A 25,191-nucleotide genomic window follows, 5' to 3' on the forward strand; every position below is an offset into this window, starting at 1 on the left:
CCACCCCAAACTCCCTCATTCCTTGGAAGTTTTCTCTCTTTACAGTCAACAAACCTGTCAACCGGCTCCCTTCCAGCCCGGCCCCCATTCCACAGCTCCTCTTCCTTCTCCCCCCTACCCCCTTCTCCAACCCTCCGTCCCCTCCCGGAGGTGGCCGGGTGGGGGGGGACTCCCAGGGCCGCGGGAGGCGGGCGGGTCCCGCAACCCCGAGCGCGCCCCGGCCCCGCCCCGGGCCCCGGCTCCCGCCCTCCGCGCCGCTCCGCGCCCGCCGCCCCGGGGCGCACGGCTCCCTCCCGCGAGTCCCGCCGCCTGACTGTCGCAACGGTCGCCCCCCCCCCCCCGCCTCTCCGCCCCCCAGCCTCCTCCCCGGTCCTCCCCCCACCCCTACCTCGCCCCCGCCCGCTCCCCTCCCACCCCCGCCCCCGGCTCTGATTTCTTCTCCCGAGCGGGCTCTGCAGGAGACACAGGCTCTGGCTACCCCGTCGGCTCTCCGCCTCCGCCGCGCCCTTCGCGCGCCCGGGATGGGCCCCCCCGCCGCCGGCCGAGCGCCGCGCTCGCGCTGACGCCCCGACTCCCGCGCGCCCCGCCGGCCCCCGCGCTCACGATGCTGCCGCCCGCGCCCTCCCGCCTCGGGCTGCTGCTGCTGCTGCTCTTGTGTCCGGCGCACGTCGGCGGGCTGTGGTGGTGAGTGCTGCGCCCACTAGGTTCTCCGGGTGGGGGGGAGGGTGTGAAAAAAAAATTAAAAACCATCCCAAACCCTCGCGACCCGCCGCCGCTGGGCTCCCAGCCGCGCCCCCGCTGCTGGAGCGCCGCCGGGCTGCGCGAGGTATAGGGGAAACGCGTGCCGCCCCCCTGGGCCCGCCTCCGCCTGGGCACTCCCGCCAGCCCCGCGCCCCGCCGCACCGCCTGTGGTACGCGCGCTCCCCGGGGGTACCCGAGCGGAACGCACCTAGGAATTGCCGGATGAGTTGGGACCCGGGGCGATGGATGGACAGAGAGAGCTGGGGGTGAGGTGGGGAGGATAAAAAAGGAGAGAGAAGAAGAAGGTGCTAGGTGGGTCCTGGATTCAGGGCTGGGGGACCGGGCTTGCGGAGAGGGAAAGGAACAAGGCAGAAGGCTCAGGTGGGGGGTCAGGCAGCTGCTGCTTCGCCGTTCCACTTTGCCCACCCGGTCTCCAGCCGCTTTCCTCGAGTCTCTCTCAGAGCGGGCGGTGGTAGAGGGCAGGGAGAGGTAAAGGGGAAACTGAGGCAGACCTCCGGCTTTCTCTCGGCTTTCTCCTCCCCCAAGGAAAGAAAGAAAAGAGAAGGTCCAGAAAAGGGACCCAAGCCCTCCCAGGTGTAGGGGCGTGGGGTCATGGAGGGGAAAAGGTGCGACTCAGGAGGTCACCGGGGACCTGGGAGGGTTCCTTTGGGAAGAGATGCAGGCCTGACCCTCCGGGGATGGGGATGTGTTTCCAGATCTGGCTTCCCGATCTGGCCCTAGCCGGAACAGAAACCTAGGGCAGCTAAGGAGGCAGGAACTCTGCGTCTTGGGAAGTGGGACTAAGGGTTGGGAGGGTGGGTGCCCAGCTGGGAGATGGGGATACAGGACACTTTTTCCTTCTTCTTCGCAACCTCCTGGGCTGCAAAGACCCGCCTGGAATAGTTGGGTGTTCCGAGAGGAGGGACTTGGACAAAATACCGCTGATACACCAGCCAATCCTAAGAAGGCAGGGTTGGGTTTATTTGCATATCGCCGTGTCATTGGCTAGACTGTCTATCCTCTGCTCCTCCCGGGATTTGGAAGGAGGGGTGCTGGGGGCAGAGCCCTCTCTTCCCAGGACACCGGGATCCCGGGTGCTGCTGGCGGGATCTCTCTTCTGTGAAGCCGGAGAGAGCCAAGGAGGGGGCAAGTTGAGGACAACGCGGGTTATGAGTAGGGAACCTGCTTCCTTAGATTCTGGTTTATCCCGCTGTAACAGCTGTGAAGTAGACGCACCTGAGATCCAATGCCAGCCTGGAGTTAATTTGGGTGACCTTGGACAAATCATTTCTCCTCCCAATTTCTCAACTCTAAAAGAGGCAGACTGGCAGATCTGAGAGTAGATGATCTGACGTTGGAAGTGTTCATTATGTGTAGGTTCTGTTCGTTCAAATTACAAATTCTTTTTTTTTCTTTTTGGGTCACACCGGGCGGTACTCAGGGGTTCCTCCTGGCTCTGCACTCAGGAATTACTCCTGGCGGTGCTCAGGGGGCCATATGGGATGCTGGGATTCGAACCCAGGTCGGCCCAACGCAAAACGCCTTACCTGCTGTGCTATCCGCTCCAGCCCCCAAATTTCAAATTCTTGGGTCAAGAAGTGCCCTGGGCAAAACGGGGTTTGCTTTAGAATTTTTAAGCTAGGGTCCCAAGTAAGTAAGCCATTTAAAGGGATGTTTCTCTTTTCCCCCGAACTTTGCCTGCTTCCTTTCTTTCTTTAGTTTTAGTTTTGGGGCCTCATCGACTCATGCTGGGGGCTACTCCTGGTTCTGTGCTCAGGGATTGCTCAAGGGGTATTTGGGGACTCACATAGTGCCAGGGATCAAACCTCCTCCTGCCTGGAGCACTCAATTGGGTATTCTCTGCAGCTCACTTTGCCCATTTACAAGGAATAAAGATGAGTTTCTTCATTTGCTCATTGTCTTCCCTCCCTCTCTTTTCTTCAGTCCAATTTCAGTTAAAAAGGCCGCTTCTGGGGGTTGGAGAGATAGTTCAGAGGGTGAGCTTGCCAGGGTTTGGTCCCCACCCTCCCCTCCAGAAGCAATCCCAGGTATGCCCCTCCCCCCATATAAAGGCATAAAATGCCACTTGCTCTGTTCTCCCGTGAACTCTCACTCATGGCACCCATGGGTTGGGCAACAATGCCAGTAACCGCATTTTCTTCCCTCCAAGCACAGTTATCTGCTCTCGGATCTCCCTTCCCTGATCCCCAGGCTGAGTCTTTGTCTCTGGGGGCCCCTGAGGCTAACAAGATTGGGGGCAGTTTGGTGGCTGAATTGGTCGATTCACCCTGCTGAGGTCCAGACCTGTGTGGGTTCTTTTGTTGGGGCCCCACTGCACTGGGTGGGAGCACCGCCAGGGGGGAGAGAGAGGTCTGGTCCCTGGGAGACGGGGAAGCGGGGAGGAGGGGCCGGGAGAGGAGGGCAGGTGTGGGGGAACACAGAGGCCTTCATGGCCGCAGCTGCGGGGCGGGCTGGGTGAAGAGTGAGGCGTGGGTGATAAGGCGCCCACTCCCCTCTCTCCTCCCTCGGACACGTCCGCCCTTTGATGTGAGCCCCGAGTCCTTCCTTGGGGATGTTCCCCTTTGGCCCTCCAAGATCACGTTTTGGGCTGAGTCCGGTCCAGCCGCCCAGGTGTCCTGGAGGTCCTGCCAGCCCCCTAGGGTCCTTCCCCCTCCCACCCTCCCCTCTCGTCGCTCCCCTGGAGTCTTGAGCAACTGGAGGCTGCAGCCGCTTCCTGGATCTCTAAGAACTGCTGCTGGCGCTCCCTCCCTGCCTCTCCGAGAATGCGGCCCAACCCGGGGCTCCCTGGGGGGCAGAAAACCTGCGGCACCCCCCGGGCAGCCAGGCTGGGAGTGGAGGGGGCCCCAGACAAGGAGGGGCCCAGGCTCCAGAGCCCTGGCTCCAGGTTCTGGAGAAGGCTCCCTCCTACCTGCCCAGCCTCCTTGCCTCCTGCCTCCCCACCTCCCGTCCATCTGCAGCCCTATCTTGGTGAATCGCAGAATCCCGGATTCCAGGACAAGGGCCAGGCTCTCCTGAGGTCATCTTGTCCAGCTTCTGGCCTCCAGGCCATTGTAGGCTCTGCCCCCGACCCCCAGACCAGTCCTCCAGACAGAAGCAAAGAGAGACAGAGCCAGAGAGACAGACAGAGAGAGATGGAAAGAGACAGACAGAGACAGAGAGAGACAGAGAAAGAGAGAGACAGACAGAAACAGACAGAGACAGAGAGGCAGACAGACAGAGACAGAGAGAGAGACATACAGAGAGAGAGAGAGAAACACACACACACACACACACACACACACACACACACACACAGAGGCTCTAGCTTCCTGGTCACTAGCGGGCTTCCCCTTCCCTCTGCTCATCCTCCCTGCAGGGCCCCCCCCCCAACCCCCCAGCCAATTCTTTTCACTGTCTGACCCATCTTTATTTATACCTTCAATCAGTGGGTGTAGAAAATAGCTCACCCTCACAGAATGGCCAGATCAGTCTCCCCCCCTCGCTCTTCCTCTTTCTGTTTCATATTTTCTATGAAAGAGACTGGCCCTCCCTGTCGCCTCCCCGCCCCCATCTACTCTTGTCTTTTGACCCCCCCCCCCACACGCCTCCCTTAGGAAAGAGGAACCAGAGACCAGGCCAGCGTCATGGCAAGTGACCCCCCTCCCTGTTCCAGGGGAACAGGGAAGGGACCCCAGCTCCTGAGGGGTCCCAGAGTTTCCGGCTGGGACCTGCACCCCCCACCAACCCCCAGGCTAGTCTCCCTTCTCCCTCTTGTCTGTCTCTGGGCCCCCTCCCCCTGCCCCTTCCTGGGCAGTGCCGGCTGCTTCGGGCACCCTCCCAGCTCAGGGTGGGATGCGGCCGGGTGGGGTGGGCTGTCCATGCCATGCCCCCCACCCCAGGCCTCCGGTCTTGGCAGCCTCCCCTGAGAGAGACAATGGGGCTGTGAGCAGAAAAGGGCAGGGGCGAGAGGAGGCTGAGTCCAGGCCAGAGCATGCCCTGAGCCCCCAGAATCTGGCACGCTGACATTTCCTGGGGGGGGGGGGGGCGCTCCTCAGAAGCCAGAATAGCAGCGGGAGCATCGGAAGGGGGGTGGTGTCAGTGGGAGGCTTGATCACCAGGGCCCAGCCGAGGGGGACTCTAGAACGTGGACTTTGATGGAGAGGATGAGCGCGCGCGGGCGGGCGGGTGGGCGGGGCGCGCTGGCAGCGGGCACAGAGGGGGCCTGGCCCCGGGCCGGGATGGGCAGGGCGGAGAGCGCCCCCTAAGGGCAGCGAGGGGAGGGTCGCGGGTCCCTCTCCTCCTTTCCACCTGGCTCTGCGCTAGCCCTACAGGCCCCCTCTCACCCGAGCCCGCCTTGACCCCGCGCCACCCAGAATGAGGAAGCCGGGCGCCCCCTGTCCTGCGTGCGGTGGGGGGGCTGCCCTTCCACAGACCCCCTTTGCACGCCCACCCCACCCCCACCCCAGGCCAGCTCGGGGCAAGATCGCTGGCACCTGGCTGCCTCCTAGGGGGTGGGGGGGCTCTCCCCCGAGTAGGGGAAACGCGTATCCATCTCTGGTCCCCCGGCCCTGTCCTGCAGACAGACAGACAGACAGCCTTCGGGTAGAGCGAGGGCGGATGGGAGGGGGCAACCCCCCCGCCCCCCCCCGCCTCTCGCTACCGAGCGGGGGAGGGGCGGGCGGCGGGGAGGCAGGGGTTAATGGTGCTGGGGCATCCCGGGGCTTTGATGTGGCGGTGGGGGTGGGGGCGGCGACTGGGGGGGGAGGGGAGCGGTAATTACCGAGTTAGACAGAGCAGGACCGGACGGGCGGGCGGGCGGGCACAGGCCCGGGCCCGGCCGCCACAGCCGTCAAGCAGCATTTTTCTGCCCCTTCTCCACCACCCACCTCCCCCACCTCCACCCCCCCCCCCCCATGCAGCCCCCACCCCCGGCCCCAGGACTCAGGGCTCCCTCTGCTGGCGGCTGGCAGTGGCGGTGGGGGGCTCCTGGGGGGAGGGAGAAGAGTCGGGAAATAGAGGGGAGGGGCTGCTTAGGGCACCCCCGGGCAGAGGGGAAGGCAGCGGGAGGGTCTGTAACCCCCTTGAGCCGAGGGACCGCGGAGGGGCGTGGTCCCAGAGGACACCGCCGGTCCAGGGGCACGGCCCGGCCCTGCCTGGGACGCAGCGCACTGAGGGGGTGCAGAGATCCGGGCTGAGAGGTCAAGGGTGGGGGCACGGGCTGCTGGCCGGCTGCCCCAGGCGGCCGTGCAGAGTCCAGAGAAGAATCGGGATGGGAAGAAAAGCCCACTGGAAAGAGTGAAGTGAAGAAGGGGTGCGGCCCAGCGCGGGAGGGGGCGGGGAGGGTTTCAAGCAAACACAGGGCACAGGCTCTCCAGACCATCCCAGAGCGAGCCCAGGGCACAGCCAGGATCCGCAGCCCCCTGCCGCCACCCTCTCCCCCCCCCCCCCCCCCCCCCCCCGTCTGGCGGGTCCCCAAAGCTGTGGGACTGCCTTGGGAGATCTTTGTATTTATTTGTTTGTTTATTTATTTTTTGCTCTTTGGGTCACACCCCGCGATGCACAGGGGTTACTCCTGGCTCTGCACTCAGGAATTACTCCTGGCAGTGCTCAGGGAACCATATGGGATGCTGGGAATCGAACCCAGGTCAGCCGCGTGCACGGCAGACACTCTACTTGCTGGGCTATCACTCCAGCCCCTATTTTTTTTTTAAATTTTTAAATTTTTTTCCTTTTTAATTTTTTTTTTTTTTTGGCTGCAATGGGGCTGGAGCGATAGCACAGTGGATAGGGCGTTTTTGCCTTGCACACGGCTGACCCAGGTTCAATTCCTCCGTCCCTCTTGGAGAGCCGGGCAAGCTACCGAAAGTATCCCGTCCACACAGCAGAGCCTGGAAAGCTCCCTGTGGCGGATTCGATAAGCCAAAAACAGTAACAACAAGTCTCACAATGGAGATGTTACTAGTGCCCGCTCAAGCAGATCAATGAACAATGGAAGGACAGTGCTACAGTGCTACATACAGTGCTACATGGCAATGCACAAGGGTGACTCCTGGCGGTGGTTGGGGGACCATATGGGATGCTGGGAATCAAACCTGGGTGAGTCACGTGCAAGGCAAATGCCCTACCTGCTGTGTTATCGCTCCAGCCCCAGATCTTTAGTTTTCTGGGGCCAGAGTAATAGGACAGCGGTTACTGCATTTGCCTTGCAATGCAGCTGATCCTCAACCCCATATGGCCCCAGAACCCAGGTGGAAGCGGTCTCTGATACTGGGGATGGGGTTGAGGTCAGGAAAACTGTACACATGGAATTAGATCATGGCTGATTATAAAGTTGGGTACTATGAATAACTTTGTAAATTACAGTACTTCAATAAAAAATATTTTAGGGCTGAAGAGATAGCACAGCGGGTAGGGCGTTTGCCTTGCACACGGCTGACCTGGGTTTGATTCCCAGCATTCCATATGGTCCCCTGAGCACCGCCAGGAGTAACTCCTGAGTACAGAGCCAGGAGTAACCCCTGTGCATTGCCAGGTGTGACCCAAAAAGAAAAAAAATATTTTAAACAAATAAAGAGTTTTCTACTGAGACCGGGGGGCCACACAGAGGTTAAGACACCATTGGTTCCATCCCCCCGAGCATCATCAGGAGTGACTCCTGGAATGCAGAGTTAGGAGTCAGCTCTGAGCATTGCCAGGCGTGGCCCAGACCCTTCAACCTCGGCGATAGTAAAGTTTCTGCTGGAAGGGTCCACACGCGGCTCAGCAATCGAGTGTTTGGCTTGCGTGTTGAATGCCCTGAGTTGGATTCCTGGCACAGCTATAAAGAATTTTCTGTCTAGTGGCAGATTTTAGACAAGAAAACATGGGGCCAAGGAGATGGCCCAAAAGGCTGGAGCTCATTATTTGTGTGTTGGAGCCCTGGGTTTGATCCCTTGCACCCTACGATCCCCTGAGCACTGCTGGGAGTGACCCTGAGCACCACAAGGTGAGGTTCAAAAGCAACACCCCATCAAAAAGAAAGAGAGAGAGAGAGAAAGAGAGAGAGAGAGGAGAGAAGAAGTTCTGGGCTTAAGGCACATGCTTTGCATGTAGCCAGCCCTTGGGTTTGATCCCTGGCACTTCTTAGGGTCCCTGCCAAGAGGGACCCCCGAACACAGAGCACAGAGCCAGGACCAGCCCCTGAGTCAGGGCTTGTCCCTTGCATGTGGCCGACCCCAGCGTATGGTTCTGACATAGGGCTCTGACAGTGCATATGGTTCTCAGACATAGGGTTCCCCAGAGTACCCCCAGCTATGACCCCCCATGGCCCACCGCCTCCCCAATTTTATTTTATTTTTAAAAATTGTGGGTTTTTTTTTTTTTGGTTGAGGGGGGTGGTTGCACACTGCAATGCTCATGGGTTATTTCTGGCTCTGCCCTCAGGGATCATTCCTGGTGGTTTGGGGGACCATATGGGATGCAGGGAATCAACTCAGGTTGGCCGCATGCAAGGTGAATGCCCTATCTTCTGTCTGATCACTCTCAGACCTCCACTCTTCAATTATTAAAAAAAAAATAGGAAAAAGCATCACAGAATCATTTTGTGGGGTAAGGAGACTGCCCTCACCTTCATCCCCCAGTGAGTAGTGGGTGGTCCCTGCAGAGGGTGAGGGGTGGGGAGGGCTGGCCCAGGGCTGTAGGTTTCTGGGAAGATAGACTCTGAGAACTGGAGAGGAGTTAAGAAAGATCTGGATGGCTGCAGGGGCAGATGTGGGGTGATCGGGGCCCAGAAGCTCGGGGTGCTGCCTGGACAGGCTCAGGGCTCACAGCCCAGGAGGACAGTGAGCAAGGCAGCAAGATCCCCATATCCTTCTGACTCCTGGGACCACTTTCCCCCAGGAGTTTGGAAGGTGCATCCAGCTTTCCTGCCAGGGGGACCCCTCTACTTGAATGGCCAGGGTCAGTCTCCCCACTTCTCCTTCTACCCCCCATGTCAGATGTGAGGGATGGTAGATAGTGAGTCTCTGGCCTTCCTTTGGCCACTGAATCCTGGACAGGTAGATTGGATATGTTCCCCAGCTTAGAGTCATAGGAAGTGTCAGGGTAAATGACTGAGGTCACCCCAGTCAGCTCACAGTGCTCCCCATGAAGGAAGGAGATGGTGGCACCAGTCAGGGCTGTCTCGTTCCCTTCCTGTATACATACAGACTGTGAGGTGCCCTGCCATGCTGCCATGGAACAGTCCATGGACCACGACTTCATCCCTACATCCTACCACTCCTGGGGGTCCGGCACCCCAGGTTCAGGTGCTCTCAAAAGGGGGTTACTTCTCTGAGCTGGCCCTCTGCCAATCTTGACCCAGAGCCTGAGAGAGCATTTTACTGTGGATTCTATGGGGTCTCCCTGTAGGGACCTTGGACGGACCCCGGGTCACTCCGGGAAATGCTCTGGATGGCTTGGTGTTCACCCCGAGCTTCTGGGCCCCGATCACCCCACGTCTGCCCCTGCAGTGCTCAGGGGAGAGGGGATGCTCCCCAGGACTTTGGGGGGAATATTCAGAACCAGGGCTGGGACTTAGAGTCTCACACATTCTAGAATGTGCTCCCCCCTCGCTCCCCCCTTCTCCAGTTGACTCCCAGGCCCCTTTCAGAGTTCCTGCTCTTTTTGTTGTTGTTGTTGCTTTTTGGGTCACACCCAGTGATGCACAGGGTTTACTCCTGGCTCATGCACTCAGAAATTACTCCCAGTGGTGCTTGGGGGACCATATGGGATGCCAGGAATCGAACCCTGGTCGGTTGCATGCAAGGCAAACTCCCTACCTGCTGTGCTATCGCTCCAGCCCCAGTTCCTGCTCTTTTGATTAGTTTAAATGTGTGGGGTTTTGGTTCCAGTTGTTGTTCTTTGTCCCTTAATGGGGGGGGGGCGGGGGTGGTGGTAGTGTTTGGGCCACACCCAGCAGTTCTCAAGGGCTGTTTCTGGTTCTGTGGTCCAGAATGGTTCCTAGCAGTGGCCTGGAGACCGTGTGTGGCGCCAGGAATCTGAACTAGGGCTGGCTGGTGGGATGCAAGACAAGCCCCTGAACCCCTGTACTTTCTTGGCGGCCCTGTTTTTCTTTTGCTTTTGAATTCTATTTTTATTTTGATTTGGGGCGAGCAGAGCCATACCAGTACCCCGGGGTGTTGCTCAGAGGTGCTTCGGGAACCCTGCAGTGCTGGGGATCGGACCCCTGCTGGGGAATTTGGATCTCCTGAGTCTCCCTCCTCCAAGGATAGAGGTCTGGAGAGGAGGGAGAGGACATTGAACTGCCCAGAGAGCTCAGCCCCCCTGGCCTGGGCCCCTCGGGGAGGGGAGCGAGCCCTCAGTGTCTGACCCCTTTCCCCACCACACCCCTCTGGACTTGGCTGCGATTGAGGAAGGCCGCCAGGAGGGGAGGGGAGAGAGCAAGCTGGTCCCTGGGGGTTCCTCCTGCCCATCCCTTCTCCTGGCCAGCGGGTAAACAAGCCTCGTTCCCAGGCAGCCGGCCAGCTGGGGAGCCAGACCCTCGCCCCCACCAAGGGTCAGCTCCACCCCTCCTCTGCCTCCCCCGTCTCCCCCCCCACCCCCCACCGATTCCTCTCCTATCTCTATCCCCTGAGAAGCAGACAAGGCCAAGAGGTTCGTGCTGGTCCCCCCATGTGCCCCATCCTCTCCTGCCTTCCTGGGGGGAGTAACCTTGGGGAGATAAGCCTGGCAGCCTTGGGGGAGAAGGGAGTCAGCGAGCTGGAGCAGCCGGAGCGGAGCAGCAGAGTGCGGGAGGGCCGGCTCGAAGAACCCCCCCACTCCCAGGTGAAGTCCGCCCTGCAGGTGGCAGGAGAGAGTGGACACCAGCCAAGCCCAGGATTCCCCAGGCCCGTGAAACCGGCGAAACCCGGACGGTCTTCTGTTTCCATAGCACCATCACGAAGCCAAGGACCACGGACCCAAAGGCAGTTGTCCTGATGTGCTTTCTCCCGTCAGGAAACAGATCACATTTACAGCAGTCTCCTGTGAATCATTTGTGATGTGCAAATGTTCGTCATACAAATGGGAAGGCAGGGGGTCAGAGTGATAGCACAGCGGGGAGGACGTTTGCCTTGCATGTGGCCATCCCAGGTTCAATTCCCAGTATCCCCGAGGGTCCTCCGAATACCACCAGGAGTAATTCCTGAGTGCAGAGCCAGGAGTAATCCCTGAGCATCGCCGGGTGTGCCCCCTCCCCCCCAAAAAAACTTGCAGGAAGAGCTGGGGTATAGTTTTGCATGCTGGAGGCCCAGATTCAATCAATGCCTGGTACCACACGGCTCCCCAAGCAAATACCAGAAGTTATCCCCGCAAAAACAAAACTTAAAAAAACATTGGGGTGGGGGCTGGAGAGATAGCACAGCAGGTAGGGCGTTTGCCTTGCACGCGGCTGACCCGGGTTCGATTCCCAGCATCTAATATGGTCCCCTGAGCACCGCCAGGAGTAACTCCTGAGTACAGAGCCAGGAGTAAACCCCTGTGCATCGCTGGGTGTGGCCCAAAAAGCAAAAAAAAAAAATTGGGGTAAAGTCAGGTGCCTGGATACCTCCAAATGAGACAAGAAAAACAGCTCCTCTGGGGTACCTGGTGTCGGGCTTTTATCTCTGCTGAACCCGTACCATGAGGAGTGGATGAGGGGTGGGGGACACTCACCAGCTCGGGGGGCTCACTGGGAGCCAGGTGGGATACCCCACCCCGATCCCCACCTCCACCCGCTCCCCACTGCTCTGACCATATTTAGGGGCACAGGGGGCTTGGGCTGTGCCCACCCGGCCACAGTCAAGTGTAGAGCTGACCAGGCCTGGATCCTAAGTCTCATCATTGCCCGGAGAACCTCAGCTCGGGACCAGGACGGGCCTGGCAGGGGCTGGGTGTGTGTGTGTGATGTATGTGTACTTGTGTGTGGTGTGTATGTGTGACATGTGTGTGTTATGTATCATGTGTAGCTGTGTGCAGTGTGTCTGGTGGGTGTGTAATGTGTATATGTGTGTGGGTGTGTATGGGTGTGTATGGTGTGTATGTGTGTGTATGTGTATGTGTGTGGTGTACGTGTGGTGTGTCTTTATGGCATGCCTATGTCTAGCTATGTGATGTATATGCGGTGTGTTGTGTGCATGTGTGGGGTGTGTCACGTGTGATATGGTATGTATGTGCGTGGCATGTATGTGTGTGTGTGGTGTTTGCATAGTGCATATATATGATGGTTGTATGTGTGTGTGTGTGTGGTCTCTGGGTGAGTGGCATGTATGGGTGTGGGGGGGACTAGGTGAGTGGCATGTATGGGCGTGTGTGTTTATGGGTGAGTGTCATGTGTGTTTGTGTGCGGGAGTGTAGTCTATGGGTATGTGTGTGTTTGTGTGTGGGTGGGGGGAGGCCCACACACCTTCCTGTAAGCTTCCCTTGCCCAGTGCCTGCTGGCCCTGGCTCCCTGAAGCCCTGACTCCCTTCTTGCAGGCAGACCCGTCTTCTCTGGGTCAAGGGCAAGAGTGTGCTGGGCACCTGGTGCCCGAGTGGTGATGCCCTATGGACAAGGAGGAACTGTCGACCATGCCCTCCCATGTTCTCTCCCCTGCCTGCCCCGTATGCCCTCCTGTTAACCCTCCCCAGCTCCACATGATCCCCTTGGCACCCCTGAACTCTCCAATAAGAGCCGCCTGGTTGAGGTGGTCCCACCCAGAGGTGAACCCTGATGCCAGCCCTGCCTGGGTCTGCTTGGTGGAAAACCAGGGGAGGGGGGAGGGGGGAGGAGGCTTGTGATACTCTGGCCCTCTCCATGGAGTCTTTTATCACCAAGCCCAAGAGGGTCTCTGTCCCCATCACGGGGGTTGGGGGTAGCTCTCCGCAGGAGGGGCGTTCCTCCACCCACCCCCATGTTGCAGAAGGGGGAACTTGGGTGAGTGGGGGGCTGTGACGTCCCCACCATCCTCATCACCTGACCCTGTCTCATCTCATCCCTGCCTCCGGCGTCTGCACGGTGCAACCAACCCAGCCAGCGTGTGGTCCCCCAAGGCCAGGCACGCCCTTCCTGGGGCCATCCACTAGGCCTCAGGTCTCTAGATTGTCCTCTCCGTGGCTGCCCTTCTCGTGGTCTTGCTTCTGTTCGTTTCCTCCTCGGCCGGCTTTGGGGCGTTAGGCTTGTTGAATTTGCACGTGTTGACAGAGGTCTTCACCCCGAGTCAACACCCTAGGATTTATTGCTGAAGGAAAAGAGAGAGAGAGAGAGAGAGAGGCACGTGGACGCCAAGAAGATGGTGCTCGGTGCTGTGCTTTGGAGGCAGCTTGTGGGTTCAGACTCCAGCGCTGAGGGTCTCTGAGAACTCTGCAGGGGGTGACGTGTCTGTAGCACCAATCAAAAGACCCCAAGGGATGCCAGGGATCAAACTGGGGGGAGGGGTCGGCTGCATGCCCTGCAAGGGCCCTATCCACTGTACTTTCTCTTTGACCCTCCATGGGGTCTTTTATTACCAAGCTCCCTGAGAAGGTCCCTGTGGCCCTGGGGGTACTCCTAGGAGAGGCAGGAGGAGGAACTTGGGTGAGTGGGACTGTAGAACTGCATCATCCCCCATAAAAAGAACAGCTGACGTGAAGGAGAGGCCTCTCTCCTTGGTCCATGGCAGGTTTCAGTCTGGAATCTGGTTCAGAGGCGACACAGATGGGGACAGTCGGAGAACACAGCCGGACCAGCTGCAGGGCCTGTGGGGGGCAGGTGTGGAGAGAGGCCAGAGTCTCCCGCTCCAGCTGAGGGCGTCGCTCCCTCCTCCCCTCTTCAAGGTGACCCCTGACCCGCTCATCTTTGCTTCCCAGGGCCGTGGGCAGCCCTCTGGTCATGGACCCCACCAGCATCTGCAGGAAGGCCCGGCGGCTGGCGGGGCGGCAGGCGGAGTTGTGCCAAACAGAACCGGAAGTGGTGGCAGAGCTGGCCCGGGGCGCGCGGCTCGGGGTTCGAGAGTGTCAGTTCCAGTTCCGCTTCCGCCGCTGGAACTGCTCCAGCCACAGCAAGGCCTTCGGGCGCATCCTGCAGCAGGGTCAGTGTGTAGGGGGGTGGGGCTGGGGGGACCGCCCAGGCCCAGGGGGTGGGAGTGGGGCTGACCCCTGCCCTGCGCCCGCAGATATCCGCGAGACGGCCTTCGTGTTTGCCATCACGGCGGCGGGGGCCAGCCACGCGGTCACGCAGGCCTGCTCCATGGGCGAGCTGCTGCAGTGCGGCTGCCAGGCCCCCCGCGGGCGCGTCCCGAGGCCCCCCGGCCTGCCCGACCTCGCCGGGGGCCCCGCAGGCGCCACCGAGGGCAGCGCGGCATGGGAGTGGGGCGGCTGCGGCGACGACGTGGACTTCGGGGACGAGAAGTCGAGGCTCTTCATGGACGCGCAGCACAAGAGGGGACACGGGGACATCCGGGCGCTGGTGCAGTTGCACAACAACGAGGCCGGCAGGCTGGTGAGTAGGGGCGGGAGTGCGTGTGCGAGTGCGTGTATGAATGTGTGTGTCAGTCTGTGTGTCTGTGTCAGTGTATGTGTGTGTGTCAGTGTGTATGTGGGTGTGTCAGTGTGTATATGTGAGTGTCGCTGTGTATGTGTCCGTGTGTGGGGGAGTGTGTGTGTATATGTGTGAGAATGTGTGTTTCAGTGTGTGTCAGGGGGGAGTATGTGTGTGTGTTTCAGTGTGTGGGGGGGAGTATGTGTGTCAGTGTATGTGTGTGTGTCCGTATGTGTGCCAGAGCATATGTGTGTGAGTATATATGGGAGTGTGTCAGTGTGTGTGTGTGTGTGTGTGTGTGCTGTTGGTGAGTATGGAAGTTTGTGGGGGGTGTATGTCTGTGTGAATGAGTGTGTATAGTGTATAAGTGTGAGCTGTGAATGTGTTTGTGGGGGAGGGTGAGTGTGACTATGTGTGTCAGTATGTATATATGAGTGTGTGGGAGGGTTTATGAGTGTGTGAATGAATGTGTGCATGTGTTTATGATGGTGTGAACATGTGAGAATGTGTGAATGTGCATGAGAGTGTGAGGGTAAGTATGCGTGTGAGTATGTGAGTATATGGGAGGGTGGGTGTAATTATGTGAGTAATTATGTATAAGTATGTAATTATGTGTGAGAATGTGTGTGTCAGTGTGTGTACGTGACTGTCAGTGTGTGTCAGCCGGGAGTGTGTGCGTGAGGGGGGAGTATGTGTGTGTGTTTCAGTTGGGGGGGGGAGTATGTATGTCAGTGTATGTGTGTGTGTTCATGTGTGTGCCAGAGCATATGTGTGTGAGTATATTAACATATTAATATGTTAATGTTATTAACATATTAATAATGAACACATAGGCATATATTAATGTGTGTGAGTGTATGTGGGTCTGTGAGTATATGTGAAAGTGGGTGGAGTGTATATTTGGGCATGTGAGTGTGTGAGTATAAATATATGAGTGTGAGTGTGTGAGTGTATGTGAATGTGAGTGTAAGTATGTGAGTGTTATTGGTGTAAGTATGTGTGTAAGTATATGTGTCAGTGTGGAGTGTGTGTGAATGTGTATGAGTGTATGTGTGTATAAGTACCTGAGTGTGAGTGTAAGCATATGAATGTGAGTGTAAGTATGTGAGTGTGTGAGTATGTGTGTGTAAGTATATGTGTGAGTGGAGTGTATGTGAATGTGTGTGAGTGCATGTATGAATAGGTATGTGAGTGTGTGAGGTTTTGGAGCATGCTGTCAAGTGTGTGTTAGGAAATGAGGGTGGGAATGATGCTCTGTGGACATACATGGATTGATATGTGTTAGCTTATTAATACATGCAAAAGTATCTGGATACATTAATAGACAAGGCACATGTTAATATGTGTAGGCAAGTTCACATGTGGGCTCATGTTAAAACATGTGGGTACATGTTTGTTAGTTAGTTAGGGTCCTCCCGTTGTTCATCGATTTGCTCTAGTGGGCCCAGTAATGTCTCCATGCAGAACATGTGTTGATATGTGGGCATGTTACTAAATGAATGTTAGTATATGTAGCTGTATGTGGACATATGTTAATACACGTGGACACATAGGAACGTGTTAAATGCTGGCATGTTTATATTTGTGCACACATGCTGGTGTATATGGACGCATGTTAATGTGTGTATAGGTTCATGCACATGGTGTTTTCTATGCAGGCATATGTTAATACATGTAGGCATATATTAATATGTATGTGTTAATATTTGAGGACACATGTTAATGTATGTGGGCATATGTTGATGCATGTTATATGTGGTGTGGTATAGGTTTATGTTAATATGTGGGTGTGATAATACATGCAGTGTGGATTACTATATGTGGATCTGTGTTGATGTGTGTGGGCATGTGCTCATGGGAGTGTGTTAACATATGTGTGTGCAATAACAAGTGTGGTGGGAGCCAGCGTGGCAGATGGAGACCACTTGGGAAGCTTGTGGGGGTGAGGCTGGGCTGGAGGACAGTGAGGTGGCCAGCCTGGGGGTCTGGAGGGGCAGGAAGACTTGAGGCCTTGAGGGACCCCAGCAGGGAGAGCTGCCAGGGGTGGGTGAAGAAGGGAGACAAAGGCAGGGGTCAGAGCTGCAGAGACAGGACACATGGTAGAGCACGTGCCTAGCATGCACGAGGCCCTGAGTTCGATCCCCGGTCCTCCCTGTGCTCGAGTCTAGTCCTCATAGCCTCTGAATATCACTGAGAGGTCCCTATTTTGTTTTAAAGCAGTAGGAGTTGGAGCAGAGCAATAGCACGGTGGGTCGGATGCTTGCCTTGCACGTGTCCAATCCAGGTTCGATCCTCCAGCACCACATAGGTCCCCTGAACCCTGCCGGAGTGATCCCTGGGTGCAGAGCCAGGAGGAAGCCTTGGGCACCACTGGGTGTGGCCTCCACACAAACATAAAGCAGTGGGGACCGAAAGAAAGGGCCGGATCTGGGCTAGAGGAGGGAGTGAGGGCAGGGGAGGCTGGTGGGGTGGGGAGCCTGGAAAGGGTGGGGTGGGTGCTGGGGTGGGGGGCAGGGAAGCTGTGAGTGCATGGCCCCTTGCCCGCCCAGCATGGACCCAGAACCCCAGCAGCCACCCCCTTCTCTCTGCAATGAGGAAGTCCCCAAGCTCCCACTCCCAGAGAGGGAGGAAGGGAAGAAAGGAGGTCGTCTGTGAAGTGGGCACCCACATCTGAGCTCCTGAGCCTACTCACCCCCAAAGTGTGTCCCTGCCCCCAGCTACGGGGACGCCTGAGTCCCCCTGGGAAAGGCCTAGACAATGGGCCTTTCTGCGCCCCGTGTCTCAGCCTCGGAGTCTTCTAGGAACACACATTGAGGGTTAAGAATGAGGGGGGTCCCGGGGCTGGAGAGATAGCACAGCAGGTAGGGCGTCTGTCTTGCATGCGGCCGACCCGGGTTCGATTCCCAGCATCCCATATGGTCCCCTGACCATCGCCAGGAGTAACTCCTGAGTGCAGAGCCAGGAGTAACCCCTGTGCATCGCCGGGTGTAACCCAACCCCCCCCAAAAAAGCAAAAAAAAAAAAGAATGAGGGGGGTCCCTGTTGGCAGGACAGGATACACCCCACCCCCACCCCACCCTGGGAAAAGAGCCTCACACCTGCCCCTTCCTCCTGCTGTTCAACACCTGTGCCCTACCTGGCTTTGGGTCCTGGGATCTATGCTACCTTCTGTGTGCCCACAGGGATGCCCCAATCATCTTCCTCCTCCATCCTGTCTTTCTTCCCCCCACCTCCCTCCCGTGCCTCCTGGGCTCCCCTGATCCCCCCCCCCCACAACCCTCCTCCTGTCCACCCTCATCGCGCCCCCCTCTCTCACCCCTGGCCCTCCACCCCGCAGGCGGTTCGGAGTCACACGCGCACCGAGTGCAAGTGCCACGGGCTGTCGGGCTCCTGCGCGCTGCGCACCTGCTGGCAGAAGCTGCCCCCGTTCCGCGAGGTGGGCGCGCGCCTCCTCGAGCGCTTCCACGGCGCCTCGCGCGTCATGGGCACCAACGACGGCCGCGCGCTGCTGCCCGCCGTGCGCTCCCTCAAGCCGCCGGGCCGCGCCGACCTGCTCTACGCCGCCGACTCGCCCGATTTCTGTGCCCCCAACCGGCGCACCGGCTCGCCCGGCACGCGCGGCCGCGCCTGCAACAGCAGCGCCCCGGACCTCAGCGGTTGTGACCTGCTGTGCTGCGGCCGCGGGCACCGCCAGGAGAGCGTGCAGCTCGAGGAGAACTGCCTGTGCCGCTTCCACTGGTGCTGCGTGGTGCAGTGCCACCGCTGCCGCGTGCGCAAGGAGCTCAGCCTCTGCCTCTGACCAAGCCCGCCAGCAGGGACCCTCCCGGGCTCTGGAAACTGATGCGGAGGGGAGTCGGAGGGCCGCTGGAGGTTTCCTCCGAGCCGGGAGCATCACACATTCGCTCTCCCCGTGCCGCCCAGCCTGACTCTAGGGCCTTCTGGAGTCTACACAGGCCCTCTCTGGCCTCTCCACCCGGATGGAAAAGCAAAGCAGCGGCATCTCGGTCCCTGATTGGGGGGCTCCTGCCAACTACTGGCCTCTTCACCAATGGGTTTCCTATCAATAAAGAGATATTTAAACCAGCAGGGCTGGGATGGAGTTGGGGGCCGGGAGAGCTGAGCTCTGGAAGAACTGTGTGAGCAGGGGATAACATCCATGCAAGTAGCACCTGGTCTGTGGCAGGCTGAGGGTGCATTTGGTCACCCTCAGTCCCTAATCCCCCCCTCCACACACACACATACACACAGGGTGTTGAGGGGGTTTCCAAACATAGGGTGATGAGAGGGTTCCCATATCTCTCCCTTGATGTCTTCTTTTGTTTATCTTGGGTTTTTGGGACCATACCTGGTGATACTCAGGAGTTACTCCTGGCAGTGCCCAGAACGCCATATGGGATGCCTAGGACAAAAGCTGGGTCTGCCAGCACAAGGCAAGTGTCCTGCGTGCTGTGCTATTGCTCCAGCCCCAGCCCTCGATGTCTTCTTATATCTCCAGGGCTTAACTAGCAATCCCTCCTTAGTGGCCGCCCCAGAGGGTTCCTCCCAAAAAGAGGGGCCCAGAAGCTCTGGGGTGCACTCAGCTTTCAGCTCAGCCTTCCTGGCAGTTTTGCAGGTGGGGTGACCTCACTTCCACATTCCCTCCTAGCTCTCATGATCCTGGGGAGCCCAAGGGTCAGCTCTGAGGACCACCCAGGCCCTTCTGATTAAAGCGCTTTATCAACAGTTGGAACGGGATGAAAATCAAAATCAGTTCTTTGTAACAACAGGCTCCACGAGAAAGAAAATGAAGCCGCATCCCCTCACTGAAATAAAGCAATGGGGAGAGGGGGGAAGGTTGGGGCCACACCCAGTGGTGCTTCAGGATCACTCCTGGCTCTGCACTCCGGCATCACTCCTGGCAGGGCTCAGGGGATCATATAAGGATGCTGGGGGTTGAACCAGGGGCAGCCGAGTGCAAGCAAGGCAAGCGCCCTCCCCACTCAACTATCTCTCCAGCCCCGAGAGAAAACATTTCTGAGCACACCAGAGGGTGAGGGGGAAACCTAGCTAAGTGGTCCTGTGGCTTCCCTCCCCAGCAACACCCCCCCACCACCAGAAACTTCCTTCTGGTTCCTCTGGGGATGCTGAGAAAGATAATGGAGTTCTGCCTCCCCCAGAGTCAAATCTCTTACCGTCTTCCTCCAGGGCAAGAGGGGGGTGACAGCAGCGCCAAATGACTGCAAGTCAGAGAAACACCCGCCCCCCCCCCCCCCACACACACACACACACACATCTCTCCTCCTCCTGTTTGGCCAGCATCTTCTAGATGCGGCGCCCAGGGCCGGGGGCTGGATGCTTATTGGAAAATTCCAATACAGGCTCTAGTCCAGTTTCTTATTGTTTGGGTTGGGGGCTATTCCAGGTTGTGCTCAGGCATTGATCCTGGGTGGGGCTCAGGGAACCATACGGAGTGCTGGGGGCTGAAACCAGGCTGACTGCGTGCAAGGTCCATGTTTTATTTTTTCTTTTTGGGTCACACCCGGTTATACACAGGGGTTACTCCTAGCCTTGCTCTCAGGAATTACCCCTGGCGGTGCTCAGGGGACCATATGGGATGCTGGGAATTGAATCCAGGTTGGTCTCGTGCAAGGCAAACGCCCTACCCTCTGTGCTATTGCTCCAGCCCCTGTTTGTTTGTTTTTGAGGCCACATCTGGTGATGCTCAGGGCTTATTCCTGACTCTGTGCTGAGGGCTCTCTCCTGCTAGGGCTTGGGGGCTCCTTGGTTCGGCCCTCTGTGGGGTGCTGGGCTGGCTGCGGGCAAGGCAGGTCCCTTAACTCCTATAAGTCTCTCTCCCACCCAGAGGCAGGCCTCTGCTCGGGCTCTGCTAAGTGTTGCCTCTCCAGATGGTGGAACTACCACCCGTGGTCACTCACTGGGCGGCCTGAGAGGCCCCCCCTTGTAGAGCGAGCACCCCAAAGCTTCTCCTGGGGCCTCTGCTCCAGCTAGAGGCCGCACGTGGCCGCACTTCTCAGAGGAGGCTGCTCTCATGGGCAGGCAGAACTAATCGTACCCAGAGGTTAGACCTTATCGCCATCACTCACTCTGGCCAACACAACCAGACCAAGGCAGAGGCGGAGAGAGAGCCCCTGGCAAAGGGGAGGCAGAGAATTGGCAGCAGTCTGGGGGTTGGCCTCGTGAGAGAGTGCCATCAGGTGTCCCCCACCACTCACCGAGCTGGGAATGGTGAGTCTGCACGTCACTGGGTGCCACTTCCCCTCCAAGAGCGTTCGCAGCCACTGTCATCTCGGATGGCCTTAGAGAATGGTGGGTCAGGTTTTTGTTTGTTTGTTTGAGAGCACTGAGCACAGCCTTTGACACATGAGCGTTTGCCTCACATTGAAGCTGAACCAGTGGTGGTGACCGTGAGAAGGGGAACTGAACTGACACTTTGCAGGTACCGGACAGGCCCCTCTGCATTAGGGCAGGCTGGAGCCAGAGCTCAGTGGTTAGCGCATACTTCGTAGGCAGGAGGCCCTGAGGCAATCCCTGACACTCAGCGCTCCCACAAGCACCGATGGGCGTGACCCCCAAGCTGACCCCCAAGCACTATGCTGGGATAGTCCCTAAACACTGCTGGATGTATTTATTATTATTATTATTTTATTTATTTATTTATTTTTGCTTTTTTGGTCACACCCGGTGATGCACAGGGGTTACTCCTGGCTTATACACTCAGGAATTACTCCTGGGGGTGCTTGGGGGACCATATGAGATGCTGGGAATCGAACCTGGGTCGGCTGCATGCAAGGAAAACGCCCTAAATGCTGTGCTATCGCTCCAGCCCCTATTTCTATTTTTTTTTGGGGGGGAAAAGTCACACCCAATGGTGCTCTGTGCTTACTACTGACTCTGTGCTCAGGGATCACTTGTGGGGGGGCTCAGGATAGGGGGTGCCAGGTATCAAAAGCAGTTGTTTGTGTATAAAAGAGAGCTTTACCCCCATCCTATCACCCTGCCTCCCCCCAAATAAACAAGTGCTAGAGAAACAGTGCAGGGGGTTAGGTGGTGCTTGCCTTGCAGGCAGCTGACCTAGATTTGATCCCCGGTACCGTCTAAGTACTCCTAGTCACCATCAGGAGTGACCCCTAAGCACAGTTGGATGTGGCCGCCCCCTGCCCCAAATCCCTCAAATGAACGAAAACATCGGCTGAGTGGAGCCCATTAACAACATGTACACGGGGGATTCTAGGGGATTCTAGGGGACTTGTGAATTGGGGTTGAGGTCTCTGCCCCCATCTTTCTTCCACCTCTTTCCCTCATCCCCCCCCCAGACCCCGGCAGCTTCTGTTTGTTTCTGAACCCCTGTCTCCCCCCTCTGCAGCCTGATGTCCGCATTCTCAGAGGGAGCCGGAACCCACGTGGTGCCCTGAGGGACGCTGGGTCACATACCTCTCCCTGAACCAGTAACGATGCCCAGACAGATGGCATGCCATGGTGGGGATAGGCACCCCCAGAGCTTCAGGGACTGGGGGTGCCGGTAGGAGGGTCCTTTAAGCAAAGCAGGAGGAAGGGGAGCACGTCGTGGATGGGACAGCCCCCCACCCATGGCTGCAGCACGTCTGTCTCCCCTTGAGACAGGGAGAAATGGTTGTTTTTATTGTTTTTGCAACCTGACAACTACAAGGAAATACATTCCGAGATTCCTCCTTTTTTTTTTTTTTGGTAACAGGAATTCATAAAACAGCCCCATTTCTAGCTATTTAATAAACAAGAACTGTGCTGAAGAAAACATCAAACACTCAGGGCCTCCCCCCACCCCACCCCCGCCAAACCCACCATGCTCAGCTACTGAATGACTTTCCTTGCATGTATGAATTAAAAAAAACTCACAAAAACAGCATGATTGATAACATTCTTTTCGGTTGAGTTTGAGACATACTATGTGGCAGCACTGATCCACCCACCAGTGTCAGTCCACTCTCCCTCCCGCATTCCCCAGCGGGCCCCCCACCTCACTCGCCCTCTTGACAGCATCTTTCTATGTTCGGTTGTTAAAGTCTGGGTCTCTTGATTTCAGGGTTGCTGACTCTGGCTCTGTCGTTTCTTAACACAACCCTTGTACCTGGCTCCCCTGACCTGCCCCCTTCTCAACTGTCTCTTCTCCCCCTTCCCTTCATCCTTTCTTTCTTCTCCTCCCTATGCTCTGGGCCCAAGTTTGATCTAGCCATTGATGATCTCAAAGGATTATGCTTAACTTTCACTTGAATATTTTTCTACTCCCTGCATGCTCTATTAGGCTTCAAAAAGCCCCTTCACTGGGGTTGGAGCCATAGTACAGCAGGCAGGGTGAGTAGTGAATTTGCCTACCAAGGTTCTGCCTGGGCCTCCCATATGGTCCCCCCAAGTCCTCCAGGAATGATCCCTGAGCATTGCCAGGCCGTGGCTCAAAAGCAAGACACACACACACACAAAACACCCTTCATATCAGATAAGGTCAATACATATTTACATGCTTAAGGAATCTTAGCCTGGGCCAGCCTTTGACGTTCCCTAGGGGGCCTCCTGAGGGTGGTTTGTGCAGTGGGGGAGCAGGGAAGGGGCATCTTGGTCTTCTGTCCTGCCTTATTCTAGCTCCCTGGGGACCAATGCCTGGGCCTCAGTGAAATGCAACACAGAATCCCAACACAGAAGTTCTTAATGCAAAGTGGGTTAATTAATTCTTAGTTCTTAATTCTGCCGCCGAGAGAGAGCTCAGTAGACTGAGTGCCTAGTTCACATGGGGAGGCCTGGGTTCCATCCCCAGGATTGCATCGCACGCCGGAGTCAAGCACAGAGCCGGGGGAAACCCCACCGGATGTGGTCCAAAGGGTTTCCCCCCTCCCTGAACGCCCACCCAAAGCATCATGTGGACCCCATGGAGGGAAAAGGAAACGGATCGAATTTATATTTTCAACAAGGCGGTCCCCAGAGCTCTGGGCGGGGGTAGGATACCGTTTCGCTGCACTTCTCCAAAATACCACCAGAGGGCGCACGCAGCCCAGCTTCCTATTAACCAGGCGCTGCTGGCACCTGGGCAGCTGGGAGCCCTTGGGCAAGAGGGGGTGGGATAAAAGAGAATAAAGGGACACCCGGTCTGCTTGGGTTCCCTGGGCTGGCCCATCACTTGGACCATGCCCTGGGAGATGGCGCAGGAGAGGTGCCAGGGAGAGAAACTGAGGCTGTAGCATGCTTCGCCAACACCCTTCCCTCTCCCCCCCCAGATTAACTGGAATTTGGAGGAACTGCATGCAAAATTGGATGACTAGGTTGCTAGTCACTGACTGCTCTGAACCTCGATCTCCCCACTGGGAACCAGGAAGGGAGACTTTTGAATGTGCTGGGGGCGATCTGGAAGACCCTCACCACACCTTCTGTGTGGGTGTCCCAGCAGGAAGGCGTGAGGGTGGCCCCCAAGGCACCCTGGGAGCTCGCACATGGCTCTGCCTTCTTGGACTTGAGAAGGAGGCTGGACACAGGGCCCCCAAAGGCCGCCTCCCCCACCCCACCCCCCTTGCTCACCCAGCTGCCCAGCCCCAGGCACCGGCTGAGCCATCACCACTGCCCACCCCCCCCCCCCCCCACATGCACACACCCCAGTGCTGGCTGAGTGGCAGGGCACCATGTGGAACTGGGGTGGGGGCAGGACACAGCAGTGCCCCAGATGTGTGCGTGACCACATCAGGAACAGCGGAACGCGGGCAGATGGGGGGGGGGGAAGGGCAGCGGCCAGGCCTGGCATCAGCCTGCAGCGTCAGGCTTGGAAAAGTACCCCCTTCCCTTCACCCGCCCAATGTGTCGGGAATCGGGGTCACCAGAGCAGCAAGCCCCCGAGTCCCTGTACCTGGCTGAGGGCCCCGTACTGTCCCTGAACCCAGGGCAGTGCCCCGGTCCCCTGACCCCTCTGGGCTTCCTTATCGCTCTTCTTGGCCACCAGCTTTTCGGGGAGAACATCAGAGGTGAGAGCTTGGGCTGCGCTGAGGCGAGCTGGGGCAGTGGGGTCCTACCTGTTCACCCCTGACAACCTCGCCCACCCCTCTCCCCTGCACCCACTTTCGGGCCTTTACAGCTGGAACCATTCTCCAAACTGTCTTTCATCCCCGGCTCCCCGCGTTCCCCAGTGGCCTCTGTAATTGTGGTCTTGGTGCCGGGCCGAGGGCCAGAGGCCAGGGCAGGGAAGGGTGGGGCCTGTCTCCCCCATAGAGCTTGGCCCCGGGCTGCCATGAGTCCCTCCCTGGGACCCAGCACCCCTGACATTTGGCCTGCAAGTCCCAGGGTCAGCGTGGCCTGGGAACTTCTCCCTCCTGGGGTGTTCAGAGATGTGTCCTCTCCTCCCTTTAGCACCCTGGTTCCTTGAAGTAGGGGATGCGCAGGGGGGCGCGATAATGAGCCCTTCAAGCTGCTCTTTGGCACTTCCCACAGAGGGTCCCCCGCAGCTGGGACGTGGGGCTGGAGATGAGGACCCCAGACAAGCTGCACTCGGTGTGGGAAATGCCCGAATTGCGGGACGGAGCTGCAGCCTGGATGATAAACCTGCTTCCTGGATTAAGAACCTGGGTCTGTTTCTCAGCCTCAGTTTCCCCCTGGCAGCCCATGCACAGCTGTCTCCTCGGGGCTGGCTTGTCCCAGCCTGACACCGGCCACTGCTTTTCGAGGCCGGCGTTTCCCCACCCGGGGGGGCCCTGCAGTCACCAAGAGAGCAGGTCACGGTGGGGCAGGGGGGCTGCTGGGGTCACACCAGGCTCTGGCTGACGCGCAGCAGACGGCTTCCCGCCTCCGGCTGTTTTCCTGCGGTTGGCCAGACTGCTCCCCCCCCCCACACACACTCCATTCGGGGCCCCACCCCCACCCCACCCCCAGCAGCCTCAAGCCCTTAATTCCTGACAGCTGCAGTGGTGGCTGCCGGCAGAGGTGGGGGGGGGCAGGATGGGGATTCTGCT

At 58.0% G+C, this 25,191-nt stretch overlaps 1 protein-coding gene across 1 annotated transcript; it reads left to right on the plus strand.

Moving 5' to 3' along the window:
* The first annotated feature begins 496 nt into the window (after positions 1-496).
* On the plus strand, positions 497-18,037 carry WNT6 (Wnt family member 6). The gene is made up of 4 exons (XM_056111779.1): positions 497-684; positions 13,564-13,784; positions 13,869-14,194; positions 17,571-18,037. The coding sequence occupies exons 1-4, from the start codon at positions 605-607 to the stop codon at positions 18,030-18,032; spliced, it is 1,089 nt and encodes a 362-aa protein (XP_055967754.1). The 5' UTR covers positions 497-604; the 3' UTR covers positions 18,033-18,037.
* The last annotated feature ends 7,154 nt before the right edge of the window (positions 18,038-25,191 follow it).

The sequence above is a fragment of the Sorex fumeus genome, unplaced genomic scaffold (assembly GCF_029834395.1).
Source record: "Sorex fumeus unplaced genomic scaffold, SorFum_2.1 ptg000014l, whole genome shotgun sequence".
Taxonomy (NCBI): Eukaryota; Metazoa; Chordata; class Mammalia; order Eulipotyphla; family Soricidae; genus Sorex; species Sorex fumeus.

Coding starts and splice junctions, on each gene's coding strand:
- WNT6 (XM_056111779.1), top strand. CDS start 605: ATGCTGCCGCCCGCGCCCTCCCGCCTCGGGCTGCTGCTGCTGCTGCTC. Junction 685..13,563: donor CACGTCGGCGGGCTGTGGTG/GTGAGTGCTGCG, acceptor TTTGCTTCCCAG/GGCCGTGGGCAGCCCTCTGG. Junction 14,195..17,570: donor ACAACGAGGCCGGCAGGCTG/GTGAGTAGGGGC, acceptor TCCACCCCGCAG/GCGGTTCGGAGTCACACGCG.